Here is a 13,440-nt window from a genome sequence, read left to right on the forward strand (position 1 = left end):
TTTTTTGTGGTTCCATATAAATGTTAGGATTATTCTAGTTCTGTGAAAAATGCCATTGGTATTTTGATATGATTGCACAGAATCTGTATATCACTTTGGATAAAATAGACATTTTAAGTTATTACTTTTTCAGTCAACAGGCATTTCTTTCGATTTTTGTGTCTTCTTTGAATATTTTTATCCAAGTGTTATAATTTCCAAAGTACAGATTTTATACCTACTTGGTTAAATTTATTCCTAGGTGTTTTTTTCTTGATACAGTTATGAGATTTTCTTCATTTTTCTAATAGTTCATTATTATAATATAAAAATGCAACCAATTTCTGAATGTTTGTGTCCTGCAACTTTACTGAATTCATTTATTAGTTCTAATAGTTTTTTGGTAAAATCTTTAAGGTTTTCTATATATAGTATCATGTCATCTGCAGATAGTGAAAATTTTATTTCTTCCTTACTGATTTAAATGTCTTTTATTTCTTACTTTTGTCTGTTTGCTGTGGCTATACTCTTTTACAATACTATGTGGAATAAAAATGGTGAGACTGGGCATCCTTCTCTTATTCTTGATCTTAGGTAAAAAGCTTTCAGCTTTTCACCTATATGATGTTAGGTATGGGTTTATCATATATGGCCTTTATATAATCTTGAGGTATATTCCCTATCCTCCCTTTGCTGAGGTTTTTTTTTTTTTTTTAAATCATAAATGGGTGGATCTTGTCAAACACTTTTTCTGCATCTATTATGATTTTTATCTTTCATTTTGTTTATGTGATATTTCACATTGATTTGTGGATATTGAGCCAAACTTGCATCCCTGGAATGAATACTACTTGATTAGGTATATGATCTTTTTAATGTGTATGATCCTTTTAATGTTTTGCTAAATCTGGTTTGTTAATATTTTATTGAGGAATTTTGCATCTATGTTCATCAGGGGTATTGGCATATAATTTTTATTTTTTGCAGTATTTTTGTTTAGTTTTGGTATTGGAAATTCTGGCCTCACAGAGTGAGTTTGGGAAGTATAGGTATTAATTTGTCTTTGAATATTTGGTATAATTCACCTGTGAAGTTATTTGGTTCAGGACTTTTATTTGTTGTAAGGTTCTTTTTGATTACTGATGGCATTTTGTTACTAGTAATCTGTTCATATTTTCTGTATCTTCTTGATTCGGTCCTGTAGGATTGTATGTTTCCAGGAACTTATCCATTTCCTCTGGCTTGTCCGAATTGTTGATGTTTAACTGCTTGTAGTATTTTCTTATAATCCTTTGTTTTCTGTGGTGTTGGCTGTTACTTGGCTTTCATTTCTGATTTTACAATTTTTCTTGACTATTCTAGCTATTGGTTTATCAATTTTATTTTTTCAAAGAACCTATTAGTTTCATTGATCTTTTCTACTTTTCTTTATTTCATTTATTTTGCTCTGATTTTACTGCTATGAATTTTCAACATAGACTGCTTTTGCTGTGTCCTATAGATTTTAGTCATTGTGTTTCTGGATTTTTCTCAATTTATCTTTTGATTTCCTCATTACCCATTGATTCTTTACTAGTATGTTGTTTACCCTCCACATATCAGTGTTTTTTTCTGGTTTTCTTCTTGCAATTGATTTCTAGTTTCCATTGATTGGAGAAGATGCGTCGTACAATTTTAAATTTCTTAAAAATATTAAGACTTGTTATGTGGCTTAATACAGGGTCTATCCTGGAATATATTCCATATGCACTTGAAAAAATGTGTATTTTGTTTTGTGTGAAATGCTTTGTAAATATTAGTAAGTTCATGAGGTTTAAAAAATTTTTGTTTTTAGCTAGAGAAAGAGAAGAGCTGATAGGGCAGACTGACAAGAAGGGCGATGAGAAACATCAATTCTTTTTTTTTAAATTTTTTTAAAAAAATTTTTATTTATTCATTTTAGAGAGGAGAGGGAGAGACAGAGAGAGAGAAAGAGAGAGAGGAGAGACAGAGAGAGGGAAGGGGTGAGGAGCTGGAAGCATCAACTCCCATATGTGCCTTGACCAGGCAAGCCCAGGGTTTCGAACGGGCGACCTCAGCATTTCCAGGTCGACGCTTTATCCACTGCGCCACCACAGGTCAGGCAAGAGAAACATCAATTCTTTGTTGTGGCTTCTTAGTTGCTCATTGATTGCTTTCTCTTATGTGCCTTGACCAGGGGCTAAAGCAGAATGAGTGACCTCTTGCTCAAGCCAGTGACTTTAGGTTTCAAGCCAAAGACCATGGGGTCATGTCTATGATCCCACGCTCAAGCCAGTGACCTCGGTTTTGCACGTGGGTCCCGTGTCCTAGTCTGACGCTCTATCCACTGCACCACTGCCTTGTCAGGCTGATCCTTTTATCTTTGTGCCTTGTCTCATTACAATTTTTGTCTACAAGAATTGCTATCTCAGATTTCTTGTTTCGATTTGTATGAAATATTTTATTCTATCCCTTCACTTTCAGCCTGTTTTTCCATCTGAAGTGAGTCTGTTGTAGGCAGCATATATGCAAGGTTCATTTATTTTCCAGCTACCCAGTGCATGTTTGTATGTTACAGTGGTACCTTGAGATACAAACAGACCAACATATGTATTTTTTTTTAAGATACGAGCTTGAGATACAAACAGACCAACATACGTATTTTTTTTAAGATACGAGCTACGACTTGGTCCGTAGTTTTGTTTAAGATCCGAGCGAAATTCCGAGATACGAGTCGTGATTCAGGAAGCTGCTGCTACTTGGTGTGTTGGCGCACAGGTCCGGTATCGGCAGTTTGATATACAGAGCTGATTGACTTACGAGCTTGGTAACAGAAAGAATTAAATTCGTATCTCAAGGTACCACTGTATTTGGTAGACCCACCACATATCCCACCTTGAGAGCGGCTTATGTAGTTGATGTCCTATGGGGCCCGGTGATGCAGTATCCCCTGGTCAACTAAGTCAGGTAGTCTAGGGGTGCCCATGTGGGTTCCATGTGCCCACCTGTTGTATGTACAATAATTGGGCCTTGATTGCCACAGGCATATCAATGGGTGGGGTTAATTTTTAGAATGGTTGGCTCTGAGTACTGACTCCATGGAACAAGAGGTGCTTAAGTACAGTTCTGGTCCCAGCTGAGGCTGCCTGTTGGGTGTATCAGTTGTGTAGCAGTTTAGGTAGGGCTCTGGTGTGGTCTGAGGCTGGCCCCCACTTGTGTCTGGCTTAGGGCTGCTTAGTAGGAGCTACAATGCAAGGCGACAGTAGTTGCCATTTGTGCTGAGTTCGGGCTGCTTGGTAGGAGCTATGTTGCAAGCCAGGACTGGATGCCACTTGTACCAAGCTTGGGGCCACTTGGCGGGAGCTACAGTGCAAGCGGAGTCCTGCTGCAACTTGTGTGGGGCTTGAGGCTGCTTGGAAGGAGCTACAACATGAGCCGAGGCTGGCTCCACTTGTGTGGAGATTGTGGGCTTTTGGGAAAGACTGCAGGGCACTCTGAGGCTGGTTGCCACTTGTGTGGGGCCAGTAGAAGAAGTTCTGGCTGGGTGAGCAGGTTGGCTGGGGCAGGGCAAAGCGTCAGGCAGATTAATGGAGAACTGAGTTTTCGCTTGCCTGCACCATGCCATCTAGGTGGGAGAAGAACTCAGTGAAAGAACAGTGGTAGCTGCCAGCACTTCCTTACCGAAGGCTTCCCGGTTCCCTTCCCTAGTCTTCGCCTGAGAGTCAGTCAACTTAATTCCTCTCCACATGACCCCAGTGCCTCTAGAGATGCTGCTTCTGTGCTGGAGCAAGTGAGTTTGTTTAAGACTCTCCCGTCTCTCTGGAGTCTGACCCCTGCTGGTTTTCCAAGACAGATGTTACTGGGACTTTTTCCTGGCACAGGTGCACCAGTCTGAGAAGCCTGGATGAGGCTGGGACCCTAACACTTCTAAGGGGGCACCTTTGCAGCCAAGCTCTCTCTCCCATTTCTCTATCACACTGTGGGTGTGGGATCTGTCTGGAACATGTCTCTAACCCCCTGTTTGTCTAGATGTGACTTGTTTATATCCTTAGTTATAGGAACTCTGTGCAGGTAGCTATTCAGGCGGTTCTCAGTGATGGTTGTTATATAATTTAGTTGTAATGCTAAAGTGTTCGTGGAAGGAGGGGAGTTCAGAATTTACCCACTCCACCTCCTTACATTAACTTTTTACTATAGTTTTTATAGAAGTTTTATAGAAGTTTATCAGGTAACTGAAAAATTCTAAATACTAAGTGAAAATGTGGCACTTTACTACTTTTACATAATATAGAGGACACAGATACCTTTCTATTAACAATGGCACTATGGTTAAAAATTAGTTGTTCTTTGACTCAATATAAGCATTCCCCATTTTATTGCACTGCACAGATACTGTGTTTTACAAATTTTAGGCAAGACCTTCCACCAGAAGAAAAAATTACTACCATCTTTCTGCAATACTCATTTTTGCAGTGGTCTGGAAATGAACCCACAGTATCTATAAGGTATACCTTATTACATAGATCTGACACAGAGTAATACCAGCAAGTCTTACCTTCCAAGGCTGTCGTGAAAATTATATTTAAAAGTATGGTGGATAATCCCTTATCTGAAAGGCTTGGGGCCAGATGATTTGAATTTAAAATTTTTCAGATTTTGGGTCATCCATATTATTATATAACACCCTCAGCGGGATCTGTGCAATAACATAATCAAATCAATTTTCTAGATTTCTCAAAAGAAACAAATATACTGAGATATGAATCAACACTATCGAAAACCTATCAGTTTGGATCACATTTGGCCCAAATAAACTTTGGTGTCAAACTTGAAAAAAAAAAGTATCAACAACAAAAGAATGATATATATGAATGAAGGCAGAAAACAGAAAGCATGATGCAAATACAATTTCATATTATCAGTATCTAAAAAATAAATCCTGTTAATATTTATTTGAAAAACGGAAAATTACATTAAAGTAGGTATTTCTGGAGTATCAACATAAAAAAGAAGTGCAAGAAATCACCTCCATCTCTGAGGCTAAAGAGCAGCTATCCAGCTGTAGTCCACTTTCCTGAGCTTCCTCAGTTCTCTTTCTTCAGACTTTGACAACTGATGTATAATGTCCTCCCCATCTTCTGCCAAATCAGTGGTACTGGTATTCTGATCCTTTTCAGTGAAATCATTTTCATCTGAACTGTCACTTTCTTTTTCTTCTTCCATATCCACATCATCAGGAATTTCTTCAGTGCTTTAACAATAACAGAATAAAACATAAACTTACTATTTAATTATACATAGTTCTAAAACAAAACTTTCTAATTTATCTATGTAGAAATATAATCATATAGACAAAGTAAATAAAAAATCTTGTTATTCTGTGCAGTTTAAAAATTATGGGCTATTATATAAAAGCAGATAAATTTACAAAAAGTTTCATTTTGAATTATATGTCAAAGCCTTATAACCTACATACAAAAAGACTCTTTTGTAACACTTATTTTCAATGTATTTTATTTACTTGACTTAATAATCCCATGTTCTTTAACTACATGTTAAATCCAAAATAAAGAGAAATACAGCGGAAGAATATTTCAATAAAGGGTAACAAAAACCATCCTGTTTCCACAAACAGGATAGCTACACATATTCTAAGAATTCTGTTACCTCTTAGTCTTCTTAGACAGCAGCAGTGAATTTATAAACATGGAGCACAGGAAAGAAGCAGGTGGCAGTACATGGGCCGGCGTATGAAGAAGCTGGAGTACAAACAGAAAACTAGTTTCATCTAAGATTAAATGCCAATAGCCAAACACAACAGGCTTTCCACACAGAAAAACCAAACCAAAGCAAAATCTATTCCTACCTTCCTACATTTACATAAACAACCCCTTCCCTCACCTCAAATAATTTGAAATTGTAAGTTTGTGCTATTTGGCTTAGATATTAAAGTTGCACAGTATACAAGTAATTATTTAAAAGTTATTTTTTACAGATTGAATGTATAAAGTCTAATTTAAGGTGCTTTAGCACATTAAATCTGTTTCACATTGTATACTTTAATAATTACTTACCTCACTAATGGCAGGTATGTTTTCTGTTAAGGGTAGCTGTACCAGTTCATTCTCCAAAGTTTCATTTAATTTTTCATCCTGCTGTTGCCTGTGCTTCCCCAGTATGAAATAAAACGGGGTTGTTGGAAGACTTTCTTCTGCTAGTAGCTATAAGGGTTTAAGACAAAGGGAAATTAATCTGGAAAAAGAAACTGCCTTTGACTCAGTAAGAAGTACTATAGAGTCACTGAAAATCAGGGATGGAAGAGCTACAGAACCTTCCAGTATCTCTTATTCCTCTCCTCATAATTCTAATCACTTAAAGTACCACATACTAACTTATTTCATTCTTGTTGTCTGTATCGTCCTGTTAAACTGCAAACGAAACCGGTTTAGAGACTTGCTCACTGATGTATCTCAAACTTTTAGACATAGTAGATGACCTACAAAAAGTTGCTGAACGAATTCAGTGAGTAAAGGATCAAGAATAAGAATCATATTTGGCTTCTAGTAAAACTCAAAACTATAACACAGGAGAAAAACACCTTTAAAGTTCTAAGAGAAAATGTTTTTAACCTAGAAATCTATACTCAACCAATCAAGTAGGAGAAAATAAAAACATTTCCAAACACGGAAAGTCTTACACATTTAACTCCCGTGGCCCAACTGAAAGAGCTTCAGCAAAGGGAGTGACCGCAGAAAGAGGGGGACTGGGGTTCTCTTACAGGAAAGGTGAAACAAATCCCCTGAACCATGGCAAATATAGATTCAACATTACTGTGCACTGGATTTATAGGGCAACCAGTTCAGATGGAAGCAAGTCAGAGGCTCTTAAAAATATTTATACAAGCCCTGGCCGGTTGGCTCAGCGGTAGAGCGTCGGCCTGGCGTGCGGGGGACCCGGGTTCGATTCCCGGCCAGGGCACATAGGAGAAGCGCCCATTTGCTTCTCCACCCTCACCCCCTCCTTCCTCTCTGTCTCTCTCTTCCCCTCCCGCAGCCAAGGCTCCACTGGAGCAAAGATGGCCCGGGCACTGGGGATGGCTCCTTGGCCTCTGCCCCAGGCGCTAGAGTGGCTCTGGTGGCCGCAGAGTGACGCCCCAGAGGGGCAGAGCGTCACCCCCTGGTGGGCAGAGCATCGCCCCTGGTGGGCGTGCCGGGTGGATCCCGGTCGGGCGCATGCGGGAGTCTGTCTGACTGTCTCTCCCCGTTTCCAGCTTCAGAAAAATACAAAAAAAAAAAAATTTATACAAGAGTTGAACGAGTACCTGATGTGTCTGAAAATACTGATAAGGCAGCTTGCCCAACTAGAATCAAGTTTGGGGTGAAGTAGGTAAGAAATAGAAAACTAAGCAAATAAAGGAAGAAGATAATTACCAATCCAGAGGAAAAAGTTGGTCACAAAGGAAAAAACAATCTGTCTCTTATACATGGCTTATCTATGTTGTGTTTACTTGGTTTAATGATGAATTCTGACACGACCCATTTTAAGATTTATCCATATTGGGAAGCTGGGAAAAGGAAGGGTATATGTGTGTGCTGTGTATGTGTGTGGAGTGGTAGTGTGAGGAAGGGCTACAACTTCAACTTCAAAAGATCAGAGTCAACGGATAACACCTAAATCTGAAAAATCAGGATCAGCAACACAAATGTGTTTCTCAGAGATATGAACGATTGTGGGTAATGGCAGTGGTATTGAAAAGGTTTTTTCCTGCAAAGTCTTACAGAACTACTTGACTCTTTAAATCACAAGCATATAATACTGATATTACAAACTAAAACTGCATTTTAAAAGAACAATAAAACTTCCAAAGAGGCAAGTAGTTTGTTTATTTTTCAGATTGCATTTATTGATTTCAGAGGGAGGAGGGAAAGACGGGCAGCACGGCCTCACAGCTGCCTCTCGGACGTGCCCTGACCAGGTAGCCCGGGCCTCAAGCCGGCGACCTCCGTGTTCAGGCCGACACCCTATCCACTCTGCCTCCACAGGTCAGGCCTCAAGGAGTTTGTAAGTATGGCTTTTAACTGAATTTTAGGGCCAGACAAAACATTTTTCCTCATAGTTGCGTTCTAAAAGATTACCCTATTTTTGTAGGGAAGCAATGCAGTCTGTACCACAAGTGGCTAGAACATACCTGTTTATTTGTTGGTGTGAGTTTCTCTTCTGGAGACTTTGTGCTGAATGTTAATAAACTCTGAAAAGAGAGATCAATCAATAATGCAAAAAATAAATTGCAGCATACAAACCTAAACATGATATTAAAGTTAGAAAATGAGGTCAATTTTTTGTTTTGCCACATAAACATATATTTATAAAACCTCGAAGGTGTGGGTAATCAAATCGGTGCACAGACACACTAGTAATACTGTTACACTGAACATACTAGACAATTTTTTAGGAAGTTATCCTTTAATAAAAATATTGCACCTCTCACAGGCTATTACTCTCAAATATTAAAGCAACTGACAATTATACATACAAAGTGATTGCCTTTTTTGAGGAAGAATGGATACCTGTGATTTTGTTAGAAAGTAAAACTGTGATCTGTTCAGCCACTGGTGAGCTTCTGAGGTGAATGATTCAGGGACATCTCGTGGAACAAACACTCCCCACTGGACTTCCTCTCTACAAATATTCTTTTGAACATACAATGGCCTTGACTCACTAGGTTTAAATACAAACACTAGAGGAAAAAAAAAAAACAGAAAATAACATTTCGCATGCAGAGGTTAGTTCTAGCCTCAGACTGGCAGACTACACTAATCCTGGGACTTATCCCATTGAGTAAATAACACAGGTCACGATTATTTTAAGTTTTCATTCAACAAATATCTACTGGGTGCCTATTATGTGCCAAGCAGGCTAGGAATGAGGCTCATGAGGATGAAAAAGAAAAGGAATCTCAGTTCCAGAGACCGGAGCCTAATGCAAAAGACAGCTACCAAAATATCAAGGCAGTTTTGTCTTAAGTAGTAGCACAGAGATATGTAGAAAGTGTTTTAAGATCATAGAGGAGGAATGATTAAAGCTCCTCAGGGAAATCAGTAACGTTTCAGAGGTGAAATCTCTCCCAATACAAGCTGAGTAGGAACTGGCACATTGAACAATGAGGCATGCACTGAAGCTGTCCTAGCATTGAGTACAATGCCTAAGTAACAAGATGTTGGAATAAGAACTCAAGAAAGAAAAAGGTAGTGCCTCAGGCATAATGGCTTCAAACACCAGATCTGAAGGCAAGTTTGACTCAAGTATAACATTAAAGATGTTAAGGAAAAAAAACCGACTTACAGTCCGAACCCACTGAAGACTTAGAAACTGCAGCAACATTCTCTGAATTAGGATCAGGTTCCATAACTGTAATATTTAATTTTGTACTCCACTCCACTGGGGGGGAAAAAAGCAATTCACCTGTAAGAGATTTACCTAAAACTTTTCAAAGCTCCTTAAAGTAGGTCACCTTAATCTTTACTGGGACAATCAATTCTATTCTCCTTAGGAAGAAGTATTTTACACTTGCAAATGCACATGCAGACACTGAAGGTATCTGTGGAAGGGAGCAACTCGAGAGGGAAGGGAGCAGAACAAGCGCTCCCTCCACACGATGAATCGGGCAACACTGGCAGGTGCTTTTCTGCTCCTACTATACACGGGTAAAATGTTCGCCCGAGCCACTTGGAGAGTATAATCAATGTTATCACACACACTCATTACTAAGCAATGACCATGCCTTCCAGATGGGTAAAATGTCACTAAGTTCACATCTGTTAGGAAGTTGGTGGCAGGCTGCATTCAAATATAAAGCTGTAAGGTGTACTGCGGGTTAATATGCATTACGAATTAGCAGAAACACTCCTCAGACTGTCAGGAGGATGGAGACTAGGGAGGGTAGCAGAGTCATACACACGGAAGACATTGGAGAAAGGCGAGGATAATGGAGTTTACTTACTGACAACAGACTCTTTATAAATAATCAGGTCTATTACAGGCCTACCACTCCAAATTTTAGTGGTATAATGTATCATTTAAAAAATTATATATTCTCTGGGTAGAGACATGAAAATATAATCCAGAAATCCTAAAATGTCAAAGTATACCGGCCACTCCCTACTCGCTTTGCCAGGTCACTTTACAGTAAAAAGTAGCTTACATGCACAACTAAGCAGATTCCAGCAGCAAAGAATCCCATTTTCAGTAGCACCAAGAAGATACTTCGAACAAGTCAGTCTCCCAAAGCAAAGGTGCCTAGATGAAAACCATAGGGGAGTAAAAGTCAGTTGTATCACACTTTGTTACAAATGACCGCACACTTTCTGCAGAGACTTTCTGCAAAGCTGTTTCTTAGACACATATTTTTGTTAATTACCTTGCAGAAAAAGGGACTAAGTAGTATAAAAGGAAAGACTTATTTAGATATATTGTTTCTTCAGAAAAACAGGTGTGCTGACCAATTCCAGTGATTCTTTTCTCTAATAATGCTGAGTGGTATAACAATTAAGACATACAAAAAGTGTATGTAAAATGTATGGTCATTTAATAAAAATCCCTTTTAATGCTCATTTACCTAAAGATGGCAGTTTGCAAAATGAATTCTGAAGGAAGTTTTAAAAGTAAATTCAAAATCAAAAATGTTGGGAAATAGGAACAGTTTCATAAGTCATCTGCCATTCTGTCCTCAAATGGTCACATGAAATAAAATGGCAGGTACTGCTGATAAGCATTGTTTGGAACCACTGAGGTATAAGTATAGCTTCTATTATTATGTAGCACAACCATGAAAGTATTATTACAAAGAGAAAATGTGTAGGCCTAGAATTAAATGTTAATCTTAATCTCAGAAATTGGTAAATCATAGCACATGGTTCATATGCAAAGAATTTTTAGCTTCCCAGCACTCTGGTTAGCTGCAGGCCCCACTGACCCAAGGCTACCTTTAGTGAAAGGATAAATTACTACTAAAGTTTATGTAGAAAGGCTGGTTTAAATAACGATAAAAAGTACTTCATATTCCCCAAATTAATTACCTACCTTATATTCCCAGCTCGTTGACAAAATGTGCATTTTAGTTCCCATGTCTCTGAATCCCACATTGTAACGATTTCCTCAAAACTAACTGCCAGTAAAGAGCCATCTTCAGAGAAACAACAATTCGTTGCTTGGTATTTGTGATAACTACCCATAAAGTCACAGGTCCAGCCAACAGCTTCTTCTGTGGAAATATAGACCATAGGTTCAGAAACTGTATAAATGCTAGATAACATTTTAGGGAAGCAATGAAAATTAATAAACAAATAAACAACAGAAAAACGTGCTCCCCATAACTTTACTAAGCAATGCTACAAAGCTTTGACCGATTTGAAATTCATGTCCCCTCCCGGAGACCCTGACCTCCCTCTAGTGGAGCAGGGCAAAGACTACCCACAGAAGGAAGCCCTTTTTACCGTGTCCCTGCAAACCGGAAAAAGAATAATCAGCAAATGATTAATCAAGTAGGCCATAAAAAAAGTAGAGATTTGGAGAAAAGACATGTAGTAACATAATCTCTTAAACCTTTTCAAAATTAGGCAATATCCTATAGAATTAAACAAGACAGAAAATGCCCTCCCAGAATGGATACAATTCATAAAAAGTAAATATATCAATTCTTAAAATTGTGTGGTCTTCAGATATACTATATTTAATTAACTTACTGTATATATCCGAATCATCTGTTAATATCCATACTTTGAAGTGACCATCTTTACTAGCTGTCACCAAGGTGGGGGTTTCATGTTTTTCTGCATTGCAGAAACAGAGAGCTGTGATGTGGTCTTCATGTGGCATGTTAACCTTTGTATTAAGAACAAACCTAGTAGGAAGAAAATCATCAATTTATTCTTACACCAGGACAGTATGATATACTGTCATATAAGAATTTTTTACATGTTGTATATCTTACAATAGCATCTGTAAGAAGGGGCAACAAACACATTATCACGTAGAATGACAAACAATTGAGTGCTTTGTCTCTAATGGCCACAGAATGGAGAGTCCTAACAGATTATTTCTGTCCTGTGTAATTATATAATATAGATGATTATGCATAATGTCAGCTTAATGATACAAAATAGTCATCAAAAAATAATACCTGAAAGCCTACTGTACTACAGAAAAATTGTATAGAATACAGATGCCTCACTATCTACTTTTGAAAATAAGCAAAGAATGAAATAACTATAAAAGACTCCACTGTGACATGAAAACAGAAAGAAATCTACCTAAACTGTCCTAATCAGTATTTAATATTTATAAAGGGTCCTTGGGCTACGACAGTCTTGACATACGACGTTTTGAGTTTACAATGCTCACTACCATAAAAACTTTAAAATTTGACACATAAATTACTCTGGCTTACGCCGTTAGCATTGTCCTCAACAGACCACGTGGGCGAACCAGTTTGGTTGTGTGCGGCGAGAGAATATGCAATATTCTTCTTCTGTGGCTTAGTTGTGTTTTTAAGTTCTAGATTATGATTTTACAACTGTGCTAGGATAGGTTAAGCGACTTAGGCTAGGGTGGTGTTTCGACTTACACCAAAATTCGGGTTTCATCACTGTCATAGGAACGGAATTGTGTCGTAACCTGACACCTCTATAATCACCCAAACTACTTTCAAAGCTTGTTTCCGGGCATGACTATGAACGAAAGATAAACTGCTAGGACTATGCACTTTGAAAACATCAGAATAAGATAATGTGGTTTTAAAAAGTTCAGGCTTGTTTCCTCACCTATGAAATCTTGGGAAGATTAGTGAGACAATGGGCACAAAGGCCAGTTCTTGGCACACAGCAAGGACTGAGAAACGGCTAATATAGACAAGGTATGAGAAAGTGGTGGGCTCCTTATTTAATCAAAACACACGCTACACTTCAACTTCTCTGCTGTCCACCATTGCCATTTATCCAAAGAATAATAGTATAATATAATATTATTAAAAGAGGAAAGGAGCTAAGACAGTCAGATTCTACTCCTGGATTTTCCTGGAATAGGCAGTATGTCCTCTGGGACATGTTTTCTACCCTACCCCATGTTTTCTCATTTACACAATGAGACGACACGGTAACTAGGAGGACACTTGTGCTTTCTCAGAGCAGAAAGCTTAAAGGCTTTTTTTTTAAAGATAATTTTTTTTTTAGATTTATTGATTTTTGGAGAGAGGGGAGGAGAGGGAATGAGGGGCAAGAAGCAAGAAGCACCTACTTGTAGTAGTTGCTTCCTGTATATGCCTTGACCAGGCAAGCTCAGGGATTTGAACCGGTAACCTCAGTGTTCCAGGTCAACGCTTTATCCACTGTGCCACCATGCTTAAAGGCTTTATTAGATAAATAATACCTCCTTCATTACTCTGAATTTAAAACTTATCAAAATAAA

General features: G+C 38.2%; 1 protein-coding gene across 2 annotated transcripts in view; it reads right to left on the minus strand.

Annotated features, from left to right (window-relative positions):
• Positions 1–13,440, minus strand: part of WDR75 (WD repeat domain 75) — a 51,709-nt gene that overhangs the window by 14,846 nt on the left and 23,423 nt on the right. The window contains exons 13-21 of one of the 2 annotated variants that reach the window (XM_066280448.1): positions 11,721–11,878; positions 11,059–11,239; positions 10,181–10,275; positions 9,322–9,417; positions 8,547–8,716; positions 8,168–8,227; positions 6,054–6,200; positions 5,647–5,738; positions 5,006–5,230 (exon numbers count right to left, since the gene is read on the minus strand). In XM_066280448.1, coding sequence (XP_066136545.1) covers positions 5,020–5,230; positions 5,647–5,738; positions 6,054–6,200; positions 8,168–8,227; positions 8,547–8,716; positions 9,322–9,417; positions 10,181–10,275; positions 11,059–11,239; positions 11,721–11,878 — 1,210 coding nt within the window. In that variant the 3' untranslated portion in view covers positions 5,006–5,019. Of the gene's footprint in view, positions 1–4,337; positions 5,231–5,646; positions 5,739–6,053; positions 6,201–8,167; positions 8,228–8,546; positions 8,717–9,321; positions 9,418–10,180; positions 10,276–11,058; positions 11,240–11,720; positions 11,879–13,440 lie in introns of those variants that run through there. The other variant, XM_066280447.1, reaches the window with a different exon arrangement.

The sequence above is a fragment of the Saccopteryx bilineata genome, chromosome 5 (assembly GCF_036850765.1).
Source record: "Saccopteryx bilineata isolate mSacBil1 chromosome 5, mSacBil1_pri_phased_curated, whole genome shotgun sequence".
Taxonomy (NCBI): domain Eukaryota; kingdom Metazoa; phylum Chordata; class Mammalia; order Chiroptera; family Emballonuridae; genus Saccopteryx; species Saccopteryx bilineata.